General features: G+C 39.6%; 1 protein-coding gene across 3 annotated transcripts in view; it reads right to left on the reverse strand.

Annotated features, from left to right (window-relative positions):
* Nucleotides 1–17,359, reverse strand: part of LOC124553758 (zinc finger protein 708-like) — a 234,375-nt gene that overhangs the window by 137,392 nt on the left and 79,624 nt on the right. For all 3 annotated transcript variants that reach the window (XM_047127694.1, XM_047127693.1, XM_047127692.1), the window contains 2 exons: nt 12,141–12,233; nt 3,962–4,024 (listed from right to left, as the gene is read on the reverse strand). In XM_047127694.1, the coding sequence (XP_046983650.1) occupies nt 3,962–4,024; nt 12,141–12,233 (156 nt within the window). The remainder of the gene's footprint in view (nt 1–3,961; nt 4,025–12,140; nt 12,234–17,359) is intronic.

Raw genomic sequence — 17,359 nt, forward strand, 5'->3', positions numbered from 1 at the left:
ATCAACAGAACATCCCTTCCAAAATAGCATTCAGTATCATATTCCAATACAATTCATTTTTTATTTTTTATTTATTTTTTGTCCTGGATATCCCCATGTAATCTACATCTGATACTCTGCAAACCACATGGTAATGCATGGCAGAGGATATGTCCCATTGTACCAGTTATTACAATTTCTTCTGTTCTCTTCGTGTATGGAGCATTGGTAGAATGAGTGTTTGAATGCATCTGTGCATGCAGTAATTATTCTAGTATTATCCTCATGATACCTGTTTGACTGATACACAGGAGGTTGTAGTATATCCAAGCTGATTCTTGGAACTTTGTTAATAAGACTTTCTCAAAGCAATTTATGTCTGTCTTCAAGAGGCTGCCATTTCAGTTCCTTCAGTATCTCTGTAAGACTCTTCCATGGATTAAACAAACCTGTGACCATTCATGCTGCCCTGCTCTGTACACATTCAATAGCCCAGGTTAGTCCTAATTGGTAAGGGTCCCACACACTCAAGCAATATTCTAGGATGGATCGCACACGATTTGTAAACAATCTCTTTTGTAGACTGATTGCACTTCCCCAGTATTCTAGCAATAAACCAGTCAATAATTTGCTTTACTGATGACTGAACCTATGTGATCATTCAATTTCATATCCCTAGAAAGTGTTACAACCAGGTATTTGTGTGAGTTGGCCGATTCCAACAGTGACTCACTGATATTTTAGTTATGGGGTACTACTTTTTCATTTTGTGATGTGCACAATTTTACATTTCTGAGCATTTGGAGCAAGTTGCCAATCTCTGCACCATGTCAAAATCTTATCTAGATCTGACTGAATATTTATGCAGCTTCTCTCCAAATAGTACTTCATTATAAATAACTGCACCATCTACAATAAACCTGATTTTGCTAGAAATATTGTCTGCAAGGTTGTTAATATACAACACGAATAGCAAGGGTCCCAATCCACTTTCCTCAGTCTCAGCTGAAGTTACTTCTACATCTGACAATGTCTCTTCGGCCAAGATAACATTCCTGTGTCCTCCCTACTAGAAAGTACTCAATACAGTCACAAACTTCACTTCATACCCATAAGATTATACCATTGACAACAAGAGACTGAAGAGCACTCAGAGAGTCAGTGCAGGCAAGGAATTTACCAGACATGACACATCTCATTTGATCCATCACAATCAAGAGTAAGTATTCCAAATTAAATTTTCACTCTGCAGCAGAGTGTGTGCTGATCCTGGTAGATTAAAACTGTGTGCTGGACCAAGACTCGAACTCAGGACTGCCTTCTGTGGGCAAGTGCTCTACCAACTGAGCTACCTAAGCATGATTCACAATCTGTCCTTACATCTTCATCTTCACTTCTGCCAGTACCTGGTCTCCTACCTTCCAAACTTCACCGAAGCTCTCCTGCGAAACTTGCAGAACTAGCACTCCTGAAAGAAAGGATATTGCGGAGACATGGCTTTGCCACAGCGTGGGGGAAGTTTCCAGAATGAAATTTTCACTCTGTAGCAGAGTGTGCACTGATATGAAACTTCCTGGCAGATTAAAACTGTGTGCCAGACCGAGACTCAAAATCGGGACCTTTGCTTTTCACGGGCAAGTGCTGTACTATCTGAGCTACCAAAGTATGACTCATGACCCACCCTAACAGCTTCACTTCTGCCAGTACCTCGTCCCCTACCTTCCAAACTTCACAGACGTTTTACACTGTGCACCTGTAGTCCAGTTGCAATTGAATGAAAGCCTTATAAAACTGGAGCACACATGCCCTGTCCTGTCAGGATCCTTTCCCTTCACGTCCTGCAAGTGTGGTACCCATGAAAGCATGGAGGCAAAAATGACACCCAAAAACTAAAGTTTTTAAAAGGGAGGATGGTGTTCGACACATGCAATTCAAGTAAATTAAAATTATGATGAGAACAATTGAAATGAACACACAAAACGTCTCTGCAGAAAACATAAAACCAGTCTTTACAGCCCTCTCCTCCAGCATGTAGCAAGTATGCACAAACATACGAGATCCTCTATGCTTGGAATATAGGGAGGTGATGTGAGAGAAAAAATCTAAACATACCATCAAGCACAGTATGGCTTTCTTAAACTGTAGTATTTGCAAGATTTTAAAATGTTATACAACACCTGGATATGCATGTACATCTGAGACAGCAACAGGGTCCTGAGGTATGCCTTGCTACTCTGTATTCCATCTATTCATCATAGAACATCCAAGACACACATTACTTTAGAGCACATTAACATGCTAAAAATATAGGAACTTCTAAATTCTGTTATGTGAATATGCAACCTCATCAGTCATAATTTTCCATCACTTTGATATACTCACCAGAAAAGTGAATACACTGCTGGGAAAAAAATAGTACACCCTTTTAGAGGTTTCCAGTTCACTCATGACTTATTGTTGCAACAGTGCATATGGATTACATGAAATTGTTGCATTTACAGATCAATAGCACAAATGGTTCTGAGGTGTCATGTATAGACCCATGCTAAAACACCCATATTGGTATGTGGTGTAGCCTCCACAAGCAACAATACAGGTGGTGACTCTGACATCTAGTCAGTCATACAGTTGGTGAATACTCTCCTGCAATATATTATGCCATATCCACGTGGCCTGTTCACATAATTCTGTATGAGTTGCTGGTTGATGAGTCACAAGTCTCATTTCTTGTTCCACTGTATCCCACATGTGCTAATCTGGAGACAAGCCCAGAGATTACACTGGCCAGGGAAGTTGCAACATGTCTTGTAGAGCATGTTGACTTTCACAGGGAGTATATTGGTGAGCATTGCCCTTTTGCAAAAACACATCACATCCCCGTTGCAAGAATGGCAAAAAAACAGGTCTAACAACATTCTGCATGTAATGAGCACTGATTATCTTTCCCTCCAGAAACATAGAAAGCGAACAAGAGTTGCAGCTTGACCCTTCCCAGGCCATGAGGCTTGGGGTGGGGATAGTGTGTCTGGGATGAATGCACTCTACAACACAGCGATCACAAGGTCTACGTCATACACTTGTGTGGAGGTAGAAATTGCCTTCACTGCTGAAGACCATGGCATGCCATTCAATCTGCCAAGTGATCCTCCAATGGCACCAGTCAATACACGCACATTGATGCTGTTGTGTGAGTGACGTGTGTGTCCATAGCCCCACTGCTAATAACCAGTTCACAACAGTATGTCTGGGCTTGCAAGCTGTCTTATCCGTATTGCTGTAGCTGAACAATCTGCCATTGTTTCCCTTACAACAAAATGGTACCGGCAGGTGTCTGTGCCGTGTTGATGTCCAGAATGTTGTCTAAGGGTGTGAGACTGTCATGCGACTTCTGATACCAGCACTGTTGCTCAACTGATGCAGCACATCCAATATGTGTGGCAGTTCTCTGACAGGACCACCCCTCCAATGGAAAGGCCCCAAACTGATCCCTCTCAGGATAACAGAGTCGGCTGTAGGAAGCATGAATGCATCTCTGTGGCATGGTTGCCTGCTTTCTTCACTCACCTGCACCACACTGAGCATTCTGTGAGCATACCATATTAAAGGGTAAACACAGGTGTCCCACATGATGAAAACATTTTCAGTGTACCTACTATCCCCCATGCAGCATACGCTATCATCACATCAAAACTGACATCATCTTTCCAAGTAGAACTTTAATTCATGTTACAAGAATATTTCCAAAGTTATTTACTCACACAATCATACAGAATCAGTCATTCAACAGCTCATAAGGACTTTGGCTCTTTATCAACTGTGTCAGTATACACAGCACCAGAATATTTGAAATTGTCATGATTTTAAATAATGTCATATAAAGCTCTCAATACATGCTTCATCTTTCTCCTCTTAAATATAATTTTATTTGCTATGTAAAAAAGCATGTGGCAGCAAAAAGTAATAAGAAATATGTATGGCTTACCTCACCATCTGTTACACTCAATGGATCACACTCATCAACACGATCATTCTCTGATGCCAAGACCTGTAGAAATTGAAGAGAATCAATACAAAAATAAAAATGTATTTAATTGACAACACAGTATCAAAGCTGTCTCTTTCCTTTTATGTTGTATATTAAACTAATCTCACTATTATTTGCTTTTAAATGTCTTATTTTGTAGTTATTATGGATGGGAAGTCAAAGATAAAATACAAACAGTTGCTTTATGATGCATCTCATCCTACTGTAGACACAAAGTTACTGACATAATTATATTGCCACAAGCATGTATTGATGTAGTCTAGCCAAATACATGACAGTAAGTGACATTAGTCCCATAAATCAGCTACACAGTTTAAATAATCTGACATAAGATACTTATTAATGACACCATGCTCCTGAATTAGGTCATAGGAAACTTTTAATCAGTCATGTTTTCGGCGCAGCCAGACTTTACATAGTTGTAGGCTGCAACCCTTTCCACGTACGTTCATTACGTGAAAATGCATTGCCATACATGTGTAAGGTAAATACAAAGTGAAAAAATTGAAACATGCAATTTTTGGCACATACCAGAACCTAGAAATATGTATTTGGTGGTTGTTACTGAAAAACCCTTCTCTTCTGACTGTAGCAGTCTATATTCACAATTTAAGGAAGGAAGATTGGGTTTAATGTCCCATCTACATTGAGATCATTAGAGATGGAGCACAAACTCTGATTTTGTCAAGGACGGGGAAGGAAACCAGCTGTGCACTTTGAAAGGAACCATCCCAGCATTTTGCCTGGAGCAATTCAGAGAAATCATGGAAAACCTAAATCTGAATGGCCAGATGCACATTTGAACTGTCATCCTCCTGAATGTTGGTCCAGTATGCTAACCACTGCACAACCTTGCTTAGTTCCACGGGTGAGCTGTCATGACAGAAAACTTAGTCAAAAGTTTGTGGAAAGTTTAATGCTGATTTCTTAGAAAATTCAAACTGGGAAAATAATGAGCTTGAAACATTATTCTGCTCTTACAATCTGACTGAAGTATGCATTTTCCAAAATATATGCAGCAAGATCTGATCCAATCCAATAGATGTAATTTTCACAGACAGAGCTGAGCCGAAAAAACTTAAAATTTGCCTCAATGTTGATGTTCTATACAGAGACCATGATTGATACAAAGCAAAAATGTGTGACCCACTGTCCAAGTGACTAAATGGCAGACTACAAACCCTCAATCAGTAATTAAGATTTTTATTCTGTCACTTGCCCACTTTTGTGGTCTTGCAGTAGTGTTCTCGCTGCCAGAGCATGGGGTCCTGGGTTCGATCCCCGATGGGGTCAGGGATTTTTACCTGCCCCGAGATGACTGAGTGTTATTGTGTCGCCCTCATCATCATCATTCATCCCCATTATGGTTGGAGGATGGCAACGGCAAACCACCTCAATTAAGAACTTGCATAGTACGGAGGTGCAGGTCTCCTGCATCATTCCCCTATGCTCTGTCAAGAAGCATGGGACTTCTGTCACTTACAACTTCTATCATTACTGGAAAGTTTAGATTAGATTAGACTAATACTCATTCCATAGATTATAAATGCAACACATTTCAATAATGTGGAAGATGTCTGTTTAACAAAAGTATTCTTTACATAACATAATTCAATTTTTTAAATAATGGGTAAATTACTAATTTATATCTAATAATTCATCTACTGAGCAGAAGAGGCTGTCATTCAGCAATCTTTTTGTTTTAAATGCAGGTTGGCTATCTGTCAGACTTTTGATGCTATTTGCTCAATGACCAAACCTGTACTAAACCTATTGTGGGTATATCTAGTTCCTTAAATAAATGTCACCAAGATGATTTTGGGTGGACTTCAGCAACTATCCTGATCACATGGTTTTGTGCAATAAACACTTTTACCTTAATGATGAATTACCCCAAAATGTGACTTCACATTAAAGCAGTGAATGAAAACAGACATAGTAAGCTAATTTACTGATATGTTTATCACCAAAATTTGCAATAACCTTGATAGCGTAAGTAGCCAAACTTGAAAGTTTCAGCCAATCATCAATGTGTTTTTTCCAATTTAATATCTTAGTTAATGCGTGCACCCAAAAGTTTTCAGTGTTCTGCCTCAGCTACATACTTCTATTCAAAGTTGGTATTTATTACTGGTGTTATGTCCTTTACTGTACAATAGTGTATATACTTTGTTTTATCAGAACTTAATGAGAATCCAGTCTGCAGAGAACCACTTAATAATATTCTGAAAAACATTATTTTTACAATTTCCTCACGTAATTCTTGTTTGTTGGGTGCAATTACCATACCTGTATCATCAGCAAAAAAGAACTATGTAGCTTTGCATATTAGTCAATATAAAGTGGCAAGTCATTACTATGTATTTTTTAGAACAGTAATGGACCTAATATTGAACCTTGTGGGATCCCATTCTTGATACCTCCCAAGTCTGAATAATCAGCTGATTTTTGTGCATTATGTGAATTGGTCATTTCAACCATCTGCACCCTTCCTGTTAAATAAGAATTAAATTATATCTGCACTGTCCCACTCATACCTTAATGCATCAGCTGATCTAGAAGAATTCCACCATCTACACAGTCAAAAGACTTTGAGAGATCACAAAAAATCCCCATGAGTGACATTTGGTTATTCACAGCATTTAATGTGTGTTCAGTGAAGACATACTGGTATACCCCTTTTCTGTTCGAAATCCTTTCTGAAAACCAAACTGACAGTTTGTTATAAATGTGTGAAACTACTCTTGAATACATTACTTTTTCAAGAATTTAGGATGAAACTTTTAGAAGTGATATTGGGTAGCAGAAGTCGGTATCAGACCTACCCCCATTTTTATTATTAGGTGACATGAAAAATGCCAAGCAGCTAGCTTTAGAATCCATATTAAAGTATAGAGCGACTTTTAAGTGACTGGGTAAGTCATTCAGACGTTGCAGAAGGGCGTGAGAGTACTCTCTTGGTAAGTCAAAACTCGTTATGATAACATTTTTGAGACTCGAGGCTGAAATACAGAAATTTTTAAAAAATGTGTGATCACTGAATTTCTTTAAGGCAGAACACCCGGTCTGTTTAAGCAGACTGATAAGCCAGAACATTATGACCACTGATCTACTATCAATATAAACCTGTTCTAGCAACAATAGTGTCATCTGGGGAGGAAAAACCACTGGTCACACACAAACGGTACAGGTTGTATCAGTGAGCATGCTGTCCATGTGTAGTATGAGGAACAAGTGCCATCTATCTGAGTTTGACCGAGGGCAGATTGTGATGGCTCAGAAGCTCAACACCACCATTTTCGAAATGCACAACTTGTTGGATGTTCCAACGTGTGGTGAAACCAAGCTGAAACATGTCCAGAAGTAATGGGGTTTTGCAGCCATCCATCATTGCAGATGTTGAATGTTACAGGCTGGGCATACTGGTAGAACGGGACATGTGGCAAACTGTGACAGAACTACCATCAAACTATCATGCTGGGCAGTTAGAAGTATCTGTGAACACACAGTGCACTGAACACTCCTAAAAATGTGCCTCTGCAGCTGACAACCCATGCATATGCCAATATTAACCCCACATTGGCAACCATGACTAAAATAGGCACATGACCATCAGCAGTGGATGTAGGCACAGTGGCAGAGCATTGCTTGGTCTGATGAACCCTGATATCTTCTTCATCATGCTGATGGGAGGGCACAAATACTTCATATTCCAGCAGAAAAGCTCCTTGGCACCTGTAGTGTGGAATGGAGACAAGCTGGCGATGGCTTCATTATGCTTTGCGGAACATTCATGTGGGAATCTGTGGGCATCTATCGGTCCAGTGGAGCTCTTGCAAGGCACCAACATGGGCTAGGAATATAGTACACTGGTTGCAGACGTAAACCCCTTCATGACAATTGTGATTCCAACTGGCAGTTGTGTTTCCCAACAAAATTATGTGCCATGCCACAAGGCCAGGAGTGTGATGGGGTTGTACAAGGTACACAGTGATGAGTTCATATTGCTGTGCTGGTCCCCAAACTCGTCAGATCTGAACCCAACTGAACATATCTAGAATGTGATTGAACATGACATCAAAGGTCATCATCCCCCTGCCCGGAATTTACGTGAATTAGGTAACTTGTGTGTTCAGATGTGATGCCAGCTCCCTCCGGCAACCTACCAAGGCCTCAATGCTTCCATGCCATGACACATACCTGCTGTTATCCATGCCAAAGGTGGACATACTGGCTATTAGTTATTTCTGAGTCATCAGTCTTCTGACATGTTTGATGCAACCCACGACAAATTCCTGTCCTGCGCCTCTCAGAGTAGCAACTGCAACCTACAATCTCAATTACTTGCTGGATGTACTCCAGTCTCTGTCTTCTATAGTTTTTGCCATCTACAGTTGTAGTAACATGGAAGACATTTTTTGATTTCTTAACAGATGTCATAACATCTTGTCCCCTCTTCTCGTCCATGTTTTCCACATATTCCTTTTCTCTTCAATTCTATGCAGAACCTTCTACTTCCTTACCTTATCAGTCCACCAAATTTTCAACATTCGTCAGTAGTACCACATCTCAAATGCTTCAAATGTCTTCTGTTCTGGTTTTCCCACAGTCAATGTTTCATACCATACAATGCTATGCTCCAAACATATGTTCTCAGAAATTTCTTCCACAAATTTGATACTAGTAGATTTCTCTTGGCCAGGAAAGCCCTTTTAGCCAGTGCTAATCTGCTTTTGATGTCCTCCTTGCTCCGTCCATCATTGGTTGTTTTGCTGCCTAGATAGTAGAATTCCTTACCTTCATCTACTTTGTGACAGTCAAGCCTGAGGTTAAGTATCTCGCTGTTCTCATTTCTGCTGCTTCTCATTACGTCTTTCTTCAATTTACTCTCAATTCATATTCGTACTTATTAGACTGTTCACTCCATTCAGCAGATCATTTAATTCTTCCTCGGTTTCACTTAGGATACCAATGTCATAAGTGAATCATGTCATTGATACCCTTTCACCTTGGGTGTTAATTCCACTCTCGAACCTTTCTTTTATTTCAATCACTGCTTCTTCAATGTACAGATTGAGCAGTAAGGGCGAAAATCTAAATCCCTGTCTTCCACCCTTTTTAATTGAAGCACTTCGTTCTTGGCCATCCACTCTTATTATTCTCTCTTGGCTCTTGTGCATACTGTATATCACCCATCTATATAGAATTTCGAACATCTTGCATCATTTCTTCTGGGTCAACAAATCCTATGAACATGTCTTGATTTTTCTTTAGTCTTGCTTTCATTATCAATGGCAATGTCAGAATTGCTTCTTGGTGTCGTTACCTTTCCTAACGCCAAACTGATCATCATCCAACACATCCTCAATTTTCTTTTCCATTCTTCTATATATTACTCGTCACCAACTTGGATGCATGAGCTGTCAAGCTGATTGTACGATAATTCTTGCAGTCTTCGGAATTGTGTGGGTGATATTTTTCCAAGATCAGGTGGTGTGTCGCCAGACACGTACATTCTACACACCAATGTGAATTAGTCCTTTTGTTGCCACTTCACCCAATTATTTTAGAAATCCTGATGGAATGTTAACTATCCCTTCTTCCTTATCTGGTCTCAAAACCTCCAAATCTCTCTTAAATTCTGATTCTAACACTGGATGCCCTCTCTCTTCTAAACTGAGTCCTCTCTCTCTTCTTCTATCACATCAGACAAATCTTTGTCAGTAGTACCTGCCCCATAGAGGTCTTCAATGTACCCTTTCCACCTACTCACTCTCTCCCCTGCATTTACCAGTCGAATTCCCATTCCACTCATACTGTTACCACCCTTGCTTTTAATTTCACCGAATGCTAGTTTGACTTTCCTATATTCTAAATGTAAATGGCGTGTGACTAGAGCCTCCCATCGGGTAGACTGTTTGCCGGGTGCACGTCTATCAATTTGACGCCACTTCAGCGACTTGTGCATCAATTCCTATATGCTGAGCCAGTCCTTCTGATAATCACTTCTTTTTCGATTTCTTCAGATCTCTCATTCGGTCATTTCATGTTAGCTTCCCTGCACTTCCCATTTTTTTTCATTTCTCAGCTACTTTTATTTCTGTATTCCTGAATTTCCCTGTTCATTTTTGTACTTCCTTCTTTCACCGACCATCTGATGTAGTATTCTGTTACCCATGGTTTCTTTGCAGTTACCTTCTTTGTACCTATGTTTTCATTCCAACTCCTGTGACTGCCCTTTTTAGAGATGTACATTCCTCTTTACCTGTACTGCCTACTGTGCTATTCCTTATTGCTGTATCTATAGCCTTAGGGAACTTCCTTCTTTCACCGACCATCTGATATAGTATTCTGTTACCCATGGTTTCTTTGCAGTTGCCTTCTTTGTACCTATGTTTTCATTCAAACTCCTGTGACTGCCCTTTTTAGAGATGTACATTCCTCTTCACCTGTACTGCCTACTGTGCTATTCCTTATTGCTGTATCTATAGCCTTAGGGAACTTCAAGTGTACCTCGTCTTTCCTTATCACTTCCGTGTCCCACTTCTTTGCTTACTGATTCTTCCTCATTAATTTCTTAAACTTCAGCCTACTCTTTATCAGTACTGGATTGTGATCTGAGTCTCTACTTGCTTGTGTGTATGCCTTATAATCCAGTATCTGATTTCAGAATCTCTGTCTGACCATGATGTAAACTGAAATATTCCCATATCACACAGCCTTTACCAAGTATATCTCCTCCTCTTGTGATTCTTGAAATGATTATTCGCTATTACTAAATGAAGTCTATTACAGAACTCAATTAGTCTTTCTCCTCCCTCATTCTTTGCCCAAGCCCATATTCTCCTGTAACCATTTCTTGTACTTCTTCCCTAGAACTGCATTCCAGTCCCCCATGACTATTAGATTTTGATCTCCCTTTATCTACCGTATTGCCCTTTCAATAACCTCATACACTTTTTGTATCTCTTCACCTCAGCTTGCGACATCAACATATATAACTGAACTATCATTGTCGGTGTAGGTTTCCTGTTGATTCTGGTAAGAACAACCATATCACAGTAAGACACTCTCTGCACTACCTTCTTATTCATAATGAGTCCTCCTCCCATTATACCATTTTTTGCTGCTGTTAATATTAGCCTTTATTTATGTGACTAGAGGACTTTGTATTCTCTTCATTTCACTTCACTGACCCACACTATGTCTAGATTGAGTCTTTGCATTTCCCTTTCTGAGATTTTCTAGTTTAAAAGGCTTCTGCCATTCCACACCTCGACTCATAGAACTTTATCCTTTTGTCGGTTATGCAATCTCTTCCTCACTGTCACCTCCACTTTGGCAGTCCCCTCCTGGAGATCCAACTGGGGGACCATTCTGCAATCTTTTGCCAGTGGACAGATCAACATGACACCTTTTTCAATTACAGGCTTCATATCCTGGGGATACACGTCTTGTGTATTTAATGCCATAGTTTCCATTGCCTTCTGCATCCTCATGCTGTTACTCATTGCTCATTCTTCTGTCTGTGAGGACAGTTGCCCACCCCAAGGACAAGAGAGTGCCTTGAACCTCTGTCTGCTCCTCCACCCTCTTTGACAAGGCCATTGACAGAATGAAGCTATTAATAATGTTCTGGGTGATCAGTGTATGATCACATTTAATAACTTTTTCACTCTGGAAAATACAACACAACCATATATATATATATGACTGATTCATTGGAAATACAAGAGAAACCAATGTATTCATCTGCAATGCACTAATGATAGTTATTGTGGGGCAGATTCTTTGATAACCCAAGCATACTTCAAGATGTTACATCTGTACTAAACGTGAATTTAAGGCATCCACCACAAAAAAGTAACACACAAAGTAACTACTATCAAGAAGGATGACTAAAAATATGATTGAAAATACTGTTCCAAGCTCTGTATTAATTACAGCCCTGACAGTTTGCAAATAAGTTAACCAAAGTGCAATAATACAAGAATGCTGGAAAATTGATAACAGCTAATCTATGCTTAACTCACTGTGAGGCATCATTTACGTTCCATAATTGGCTAATGACATATTTTTACTCCACATGCAATGCATCTATAAAGTGAATGCTTACAAAGTCCTCAGTTTCTTCTGCTTCCAAATTTAGTTCCAGATACTCCCCGACAGAATCAGTGGACCCTGACCTTACCAATGGATCTTCAAGATACTGAAAAAAGAAAACAAAATCAAAATGAAAACTGTTTATACATTTACATGTACATATAACATGGTGTTCAACAAGTACTTACACACACACATATATATAATATCTTTTCAGAGATTCTCATCTACAATTCACAAGGAAACTTAATTAAGTAAATTTGTTCCCCAACTATTTACTATCATATATCTACATGACGTGACCCACATATTACACATGGGTCTTTGCTGAGAACCAGTTGTTTTACTTACATAACTTACTTCATGGCATTTTCATGTCCTTCGCTTTATATTCTGGTGCATATCCTGCCTTCAGTAACAGTGTTATCGATGTTCCATCTGGTCATTTTTCTGTAAAGACTTCATTCAAGTGTTACTTCTAGAGGTCCTCTACTAGGTGCATTTCCTTGGGCATTCTCGTTCTTAGGAGTTTTGGTTTGACTTTGTTCAGACATGCATATCAGTTGCCCAGCCCACTTAAGTGTCTTATACTTAATTACTGTAGAACAATATGTTTTCATGGCATTTCTCGCAATTTTTGGTAATTGGTTCTTCTGTCACATTGATCAATATTTATCTTACAAAGGTCATCATCAAGATTCTATGTTGGCGAGGTAACAGTCCTCATCACCTGCCTTGGCCATACAGAAACTTTCAGCTGCATGTATCACCACTCAAATCATAACTGTATCATTATCTAGATTTTAAGATTTTTAGAAATAGTGTGCAAAATTCCCATCTTTTTATAACAAATTATACTAGTGGTTGATCAAAAATGTTCTCTTTTATATTCATGCCGAAGCTGGGGTTTTCAGGCGTGCTACTTTTACATCTAATACGTAATTTCTCCCCCTTAATACCTTGACTGCTACATGCAAGACTTAACAGCTACCCCTTGGATGCTTTAATATCACTTGTCTAGCTGTAGGATGACTGCTGAATCCTGCCAATGAATTCACAATTAGTTACTTGCTATCTGTGAATGTCATAATTATTAACAGTAGCTGTTTTATCACTACGACAAATGTGGCATAGCAACACACAGTTTTGCATGAACAGTAGTTCAGCCTCTGCAGATGCCCAGGTTGCTGGTTGTTGCACAAAGCAATGCATCATCTGGCATAATGAAGCATGCACAAATATAGCATGAAGCTGAACCACACATCAGACTGTGATTCCATTCTTTTTCGTTTTGTTGTGAATTCACCATACAAAATTAAAGTAAACAGCTTTGAAAATATGAGTGGAGTTGGTTGGAGGTGTCCAGGAAGTATGAATCTTAAATTTGGGAATGATCAAGAATGCCTGAGAGTGTGAAATAATGTCATACAGTAATGGAGGATGTAATGTATCAGGAAACTAATGGCTCAAATGGCTCTGAGCACTATGGGACTTAACTACTGAGGTCATCAGTCCCCTAGAACTTAGAACTACTTAAACCTAACTAACCTAAGGACATCACACACATCCATGCCCGAGGCAGGATTCGAACCTGTGACCGTAGCGGTCACGCGGTTCCAAACTGACGCGCTTAGAACCGCACGGCCACACCGGCCGGCAGGAAATTAATGAAAAGGTGTGTAAACACCTGGTAATTACATTGGAGAAGGAATGCCATTATACTGGTCCAAAAAACAAAGAATGGTATAATTATTAGAAGTTCATCTGGAAACATTTTGCCATTTTGACGTAAATTCCATTTGCAAGATATGATTTACCTATTAGTGAGATTTCTTAAATTCACTGACACAAAAAGAACAATGCCAAGAAGGAGATGTGTGATATAAATGAAAGTTGGTAGGGATGTTTCTATATCTGAAAGATGATGTCTATTCCAATTTCGCTACAGTCACAGATGAGTGGTGCAAGTGGCACCACTATAGGGATACAAATCACATTTGCTTTAAATACTCATTGTAATGGTCATGAGCATCAGTTACCTTTCAGACTGGATGCGATGAGTTGATGGCAGTAAAGGATACCTTTAAGGCAACAGGGATGGCATTATCAACATGACACAGAGTTGGAATGAGGTTATGTAATAGGGCTATGAGAAGCTGGATGTTCCTTCTGCAATACTGTAGAAAGACTTGACATTGTAAATGATTGCTGGCAGTGGTGGTCAGAGGAACGTACAGTTGAAAGAAGACCAGTCTCTGGATGGTCACATGGAATTACTGAGAGATGAGGCCATCGTGTTTGGCATATGGATCTGGCACATTATACTGCTTCTGCAGCAGCAATTTTAACAGCAGTTAGCACCATAGTGATACAACAAACTGTTACAAATCAGTTACTTCAAGGACAGCTCTGAGCCAGAAACAATGTAGCATGCAGTCCACTGACCCTGAACTACCACCATTTGTGACTTCAGTGGTGTGAATCGAGAGTTCATTTGAGGACAGGGTGGAGCTCTGTTGTGTTTTCTAATGAAACATAGTTCTGCCTCAGTGCCAGTGATGGCCGTGTGTTGGTTAGGAGGACAGTCGAGGGACTGAAACCATGATGTCTGTATGCTAGACACACTGCACCTACACTTGGAGTTATAGTCTGAAATGAAATTTCATTTGACAGCAGAAGCACTCTCATCATTGTCCCATGCACCCTGATTGCAAATCTGTATGTCAGTCTGGTGATTTCATCTGTTGTGCTCCCATTCGTCAAAAGCATTCCAGTGGGTGTTTACCAACACAATAACACTGGCCCAAATATCGCTATTGTAGCCCAACATGTTCTACAAAATGTCAACATGTGGCTTGGGCCTTCTCGATCATCAGATCTGTTTCCAATCAAGCATATACGGAATGTTATAGACAACACCAGCATCATCCACAAACAGCATTATCCATCCCTCTACTGACTGACCAAGTGCAACAGGCATGGAACACCACCACAGAAACTGCAATCCAGCACATGTACAATACAGTGGTTCCACGTTTTCATCCTTTTATTGAACCTGTGGCAGTTACACTGGTTAATAATGTATCAAGCATTTCACATTTACAATGGCTCATCTTACACTTCCATTAAGATGTTATCTTCTAATGCTAATGATTTAAATATGTTACCTAGACTAATGTATCCCCAAAATGTCATTAATCTACATTAGTTATTTTTTGATGTTGCAATTTTTTTTCCCATCAGCATATATGAGAATAAATACAGCTCTCAGTGGCCATCAACAGAATCAGTCAGAGCAGCACAAGCTCCCATGTTCTGGAGCAGCATTTCTCAATAATCGTGTCACAACACAACTGCTATGTCATGAATACATGTCAGTTATGTCACGAGATTTTCACTATCTTATAATCTTCCACAGATATATCCAAAATATAGAAAATAGACCGCCATACCATTTCTTGAAGCAGACCAATTTACAAGAAATTGCCCATCATTACATATGTACCGTATTATACACATTGAACTCTAAAACAAACTAGCCCACATTACATGAATAATCTTTGCCAAAAGCCCAATTTCTTGTGGCAGGTGGCATCCTTTGGCCCTTTGTCAGTGTGGCCGCCTTACCTTCGACTCTTTGTTGGTTTTGCCAGGAAAAAATGTTGGTGGATATTCAAAGGAGATTTCTGGGAATTCTGGATTATTCCTCTTTCAGTAGCTATACTCTGTCAAAATCGCCGGGGCAAGTACCTCACCAGATTTACGTTTTAAGAGTCTTAAGCAAGGAATTCGTAAAACTTGTATCTCATAGTCATTCCATAACAAAAAAAAAAAGTATGCATTGTGTGTGCATTTGCTTTTTCCACCTATGAAACATATTCACATATAGGGTTGTCACGAAAGTTTGAAATGTACTTTTATGTGCCTCCAAGAAAAGAAAAGAAAAGAAAGACTGGTTCTGGCCCAAGAAGGTGTATTGTGCAGGCTGCATGAGGGGAGTCATAACTGACTCACCCGTGTGTAGTGTTGTGTATGGCAAGGCTCCGATAGTTTTGTGAAAATGTTGCTGAAATGCATTCTGATGAGTAAATAAGATCACAGACACTTGAAGCAACAGGATTATGATATCCTATTTTAATGGCAGTTCATTAATTTTTATATACCAGTGAAGTGAAACTTCATTTACTACATGTTTCAAGTTACTGAGTTGTATTACACAGAAGTTGCTTATAGTCTAAGAAACTATACATACGGATTAATAGTGAACGTAACAACATATTGAACACTGAATCATATTAAAACAGTTTAAGTACTGATTATTTCAGGATTCAGTGACAATGTTTTATGCAACTATAGACTGATAGTCTGAAATCATATGAGAGATCAGAGTTGAACTTTAAGTAGAAATGTTTTCACTATGGACTAGAAATTTGTAGACAGACTAGTCCATGGCTGTACTGCTGGTTCATTGTGCTCAACAGGCACAATATTTGAGTGATCAGACATGTCAGCATCGTCACATGAATGACACACTGACCTCCTGGAAGCATACGACTGACATATCCACCGTTCCCCATGAGCCATGCTCTGCACTGTTCATGCCAGTGGACATGCATTGGTGCAGCTGCACAACCAATTGTGTTGCTGTTTGTTACTGGTGGCACCCAGCATGATACCCTGGTTCCTGTAGCATGGGTGTAGTTACTCAACCCGCCCTAGCAACCAGAATGTAGCAGCATTACACCCATGGACTTTCGGGCAAATACATCACAAGAAACTGATAATATTAGGAAAAGGACAGATGCTACTCACTACATAGTGGAAATGCTGAGTGGCAGATAGGTACAACAAAAGGACTGTCAAACATAGTTTTCAGCCAAACAGGCCTTCATCAGAATTACACACACACACACACACACACACACACACACACACACACACACACACACACACAAACGACCACAGTCTCTGGCTCCCAAGGGCAGTCTGGTCATGTGTGTAAGTGGTGTGTGTGTGTGTGTGTGTGTGTGTGTGTGTGTGTGTGTGTGTGTCTGATGAAGGGCTGTTTGGACAAAAGCTTTGTTTGACAGTCTTTTTGTGGAGCCTATCTGCACTATTTGGTGAGTAGCAATTATGCTTTTCATAACATTGTCATTCTTCCATCCTGCAGTTTCCATTGTCAGAAGAACTGTAGAATCCTATAAAACAGAAATTTATAGTTGGCAGTTGGGG

This window comes from Schistocerca americana, chromosome 11, assembly GCF_021461395.2.
Source record: "Schistocerca americana isolate TAMUIC-IGC-003095 chromosome 11, iqSchAmer2.1, whole genome shotgun sequence".
NCBI lineage: Eukaryota > Metazoa > Arthropoda > Insecta > Orthoptera > Acrididae > Schistocerca > Schistocerca americana.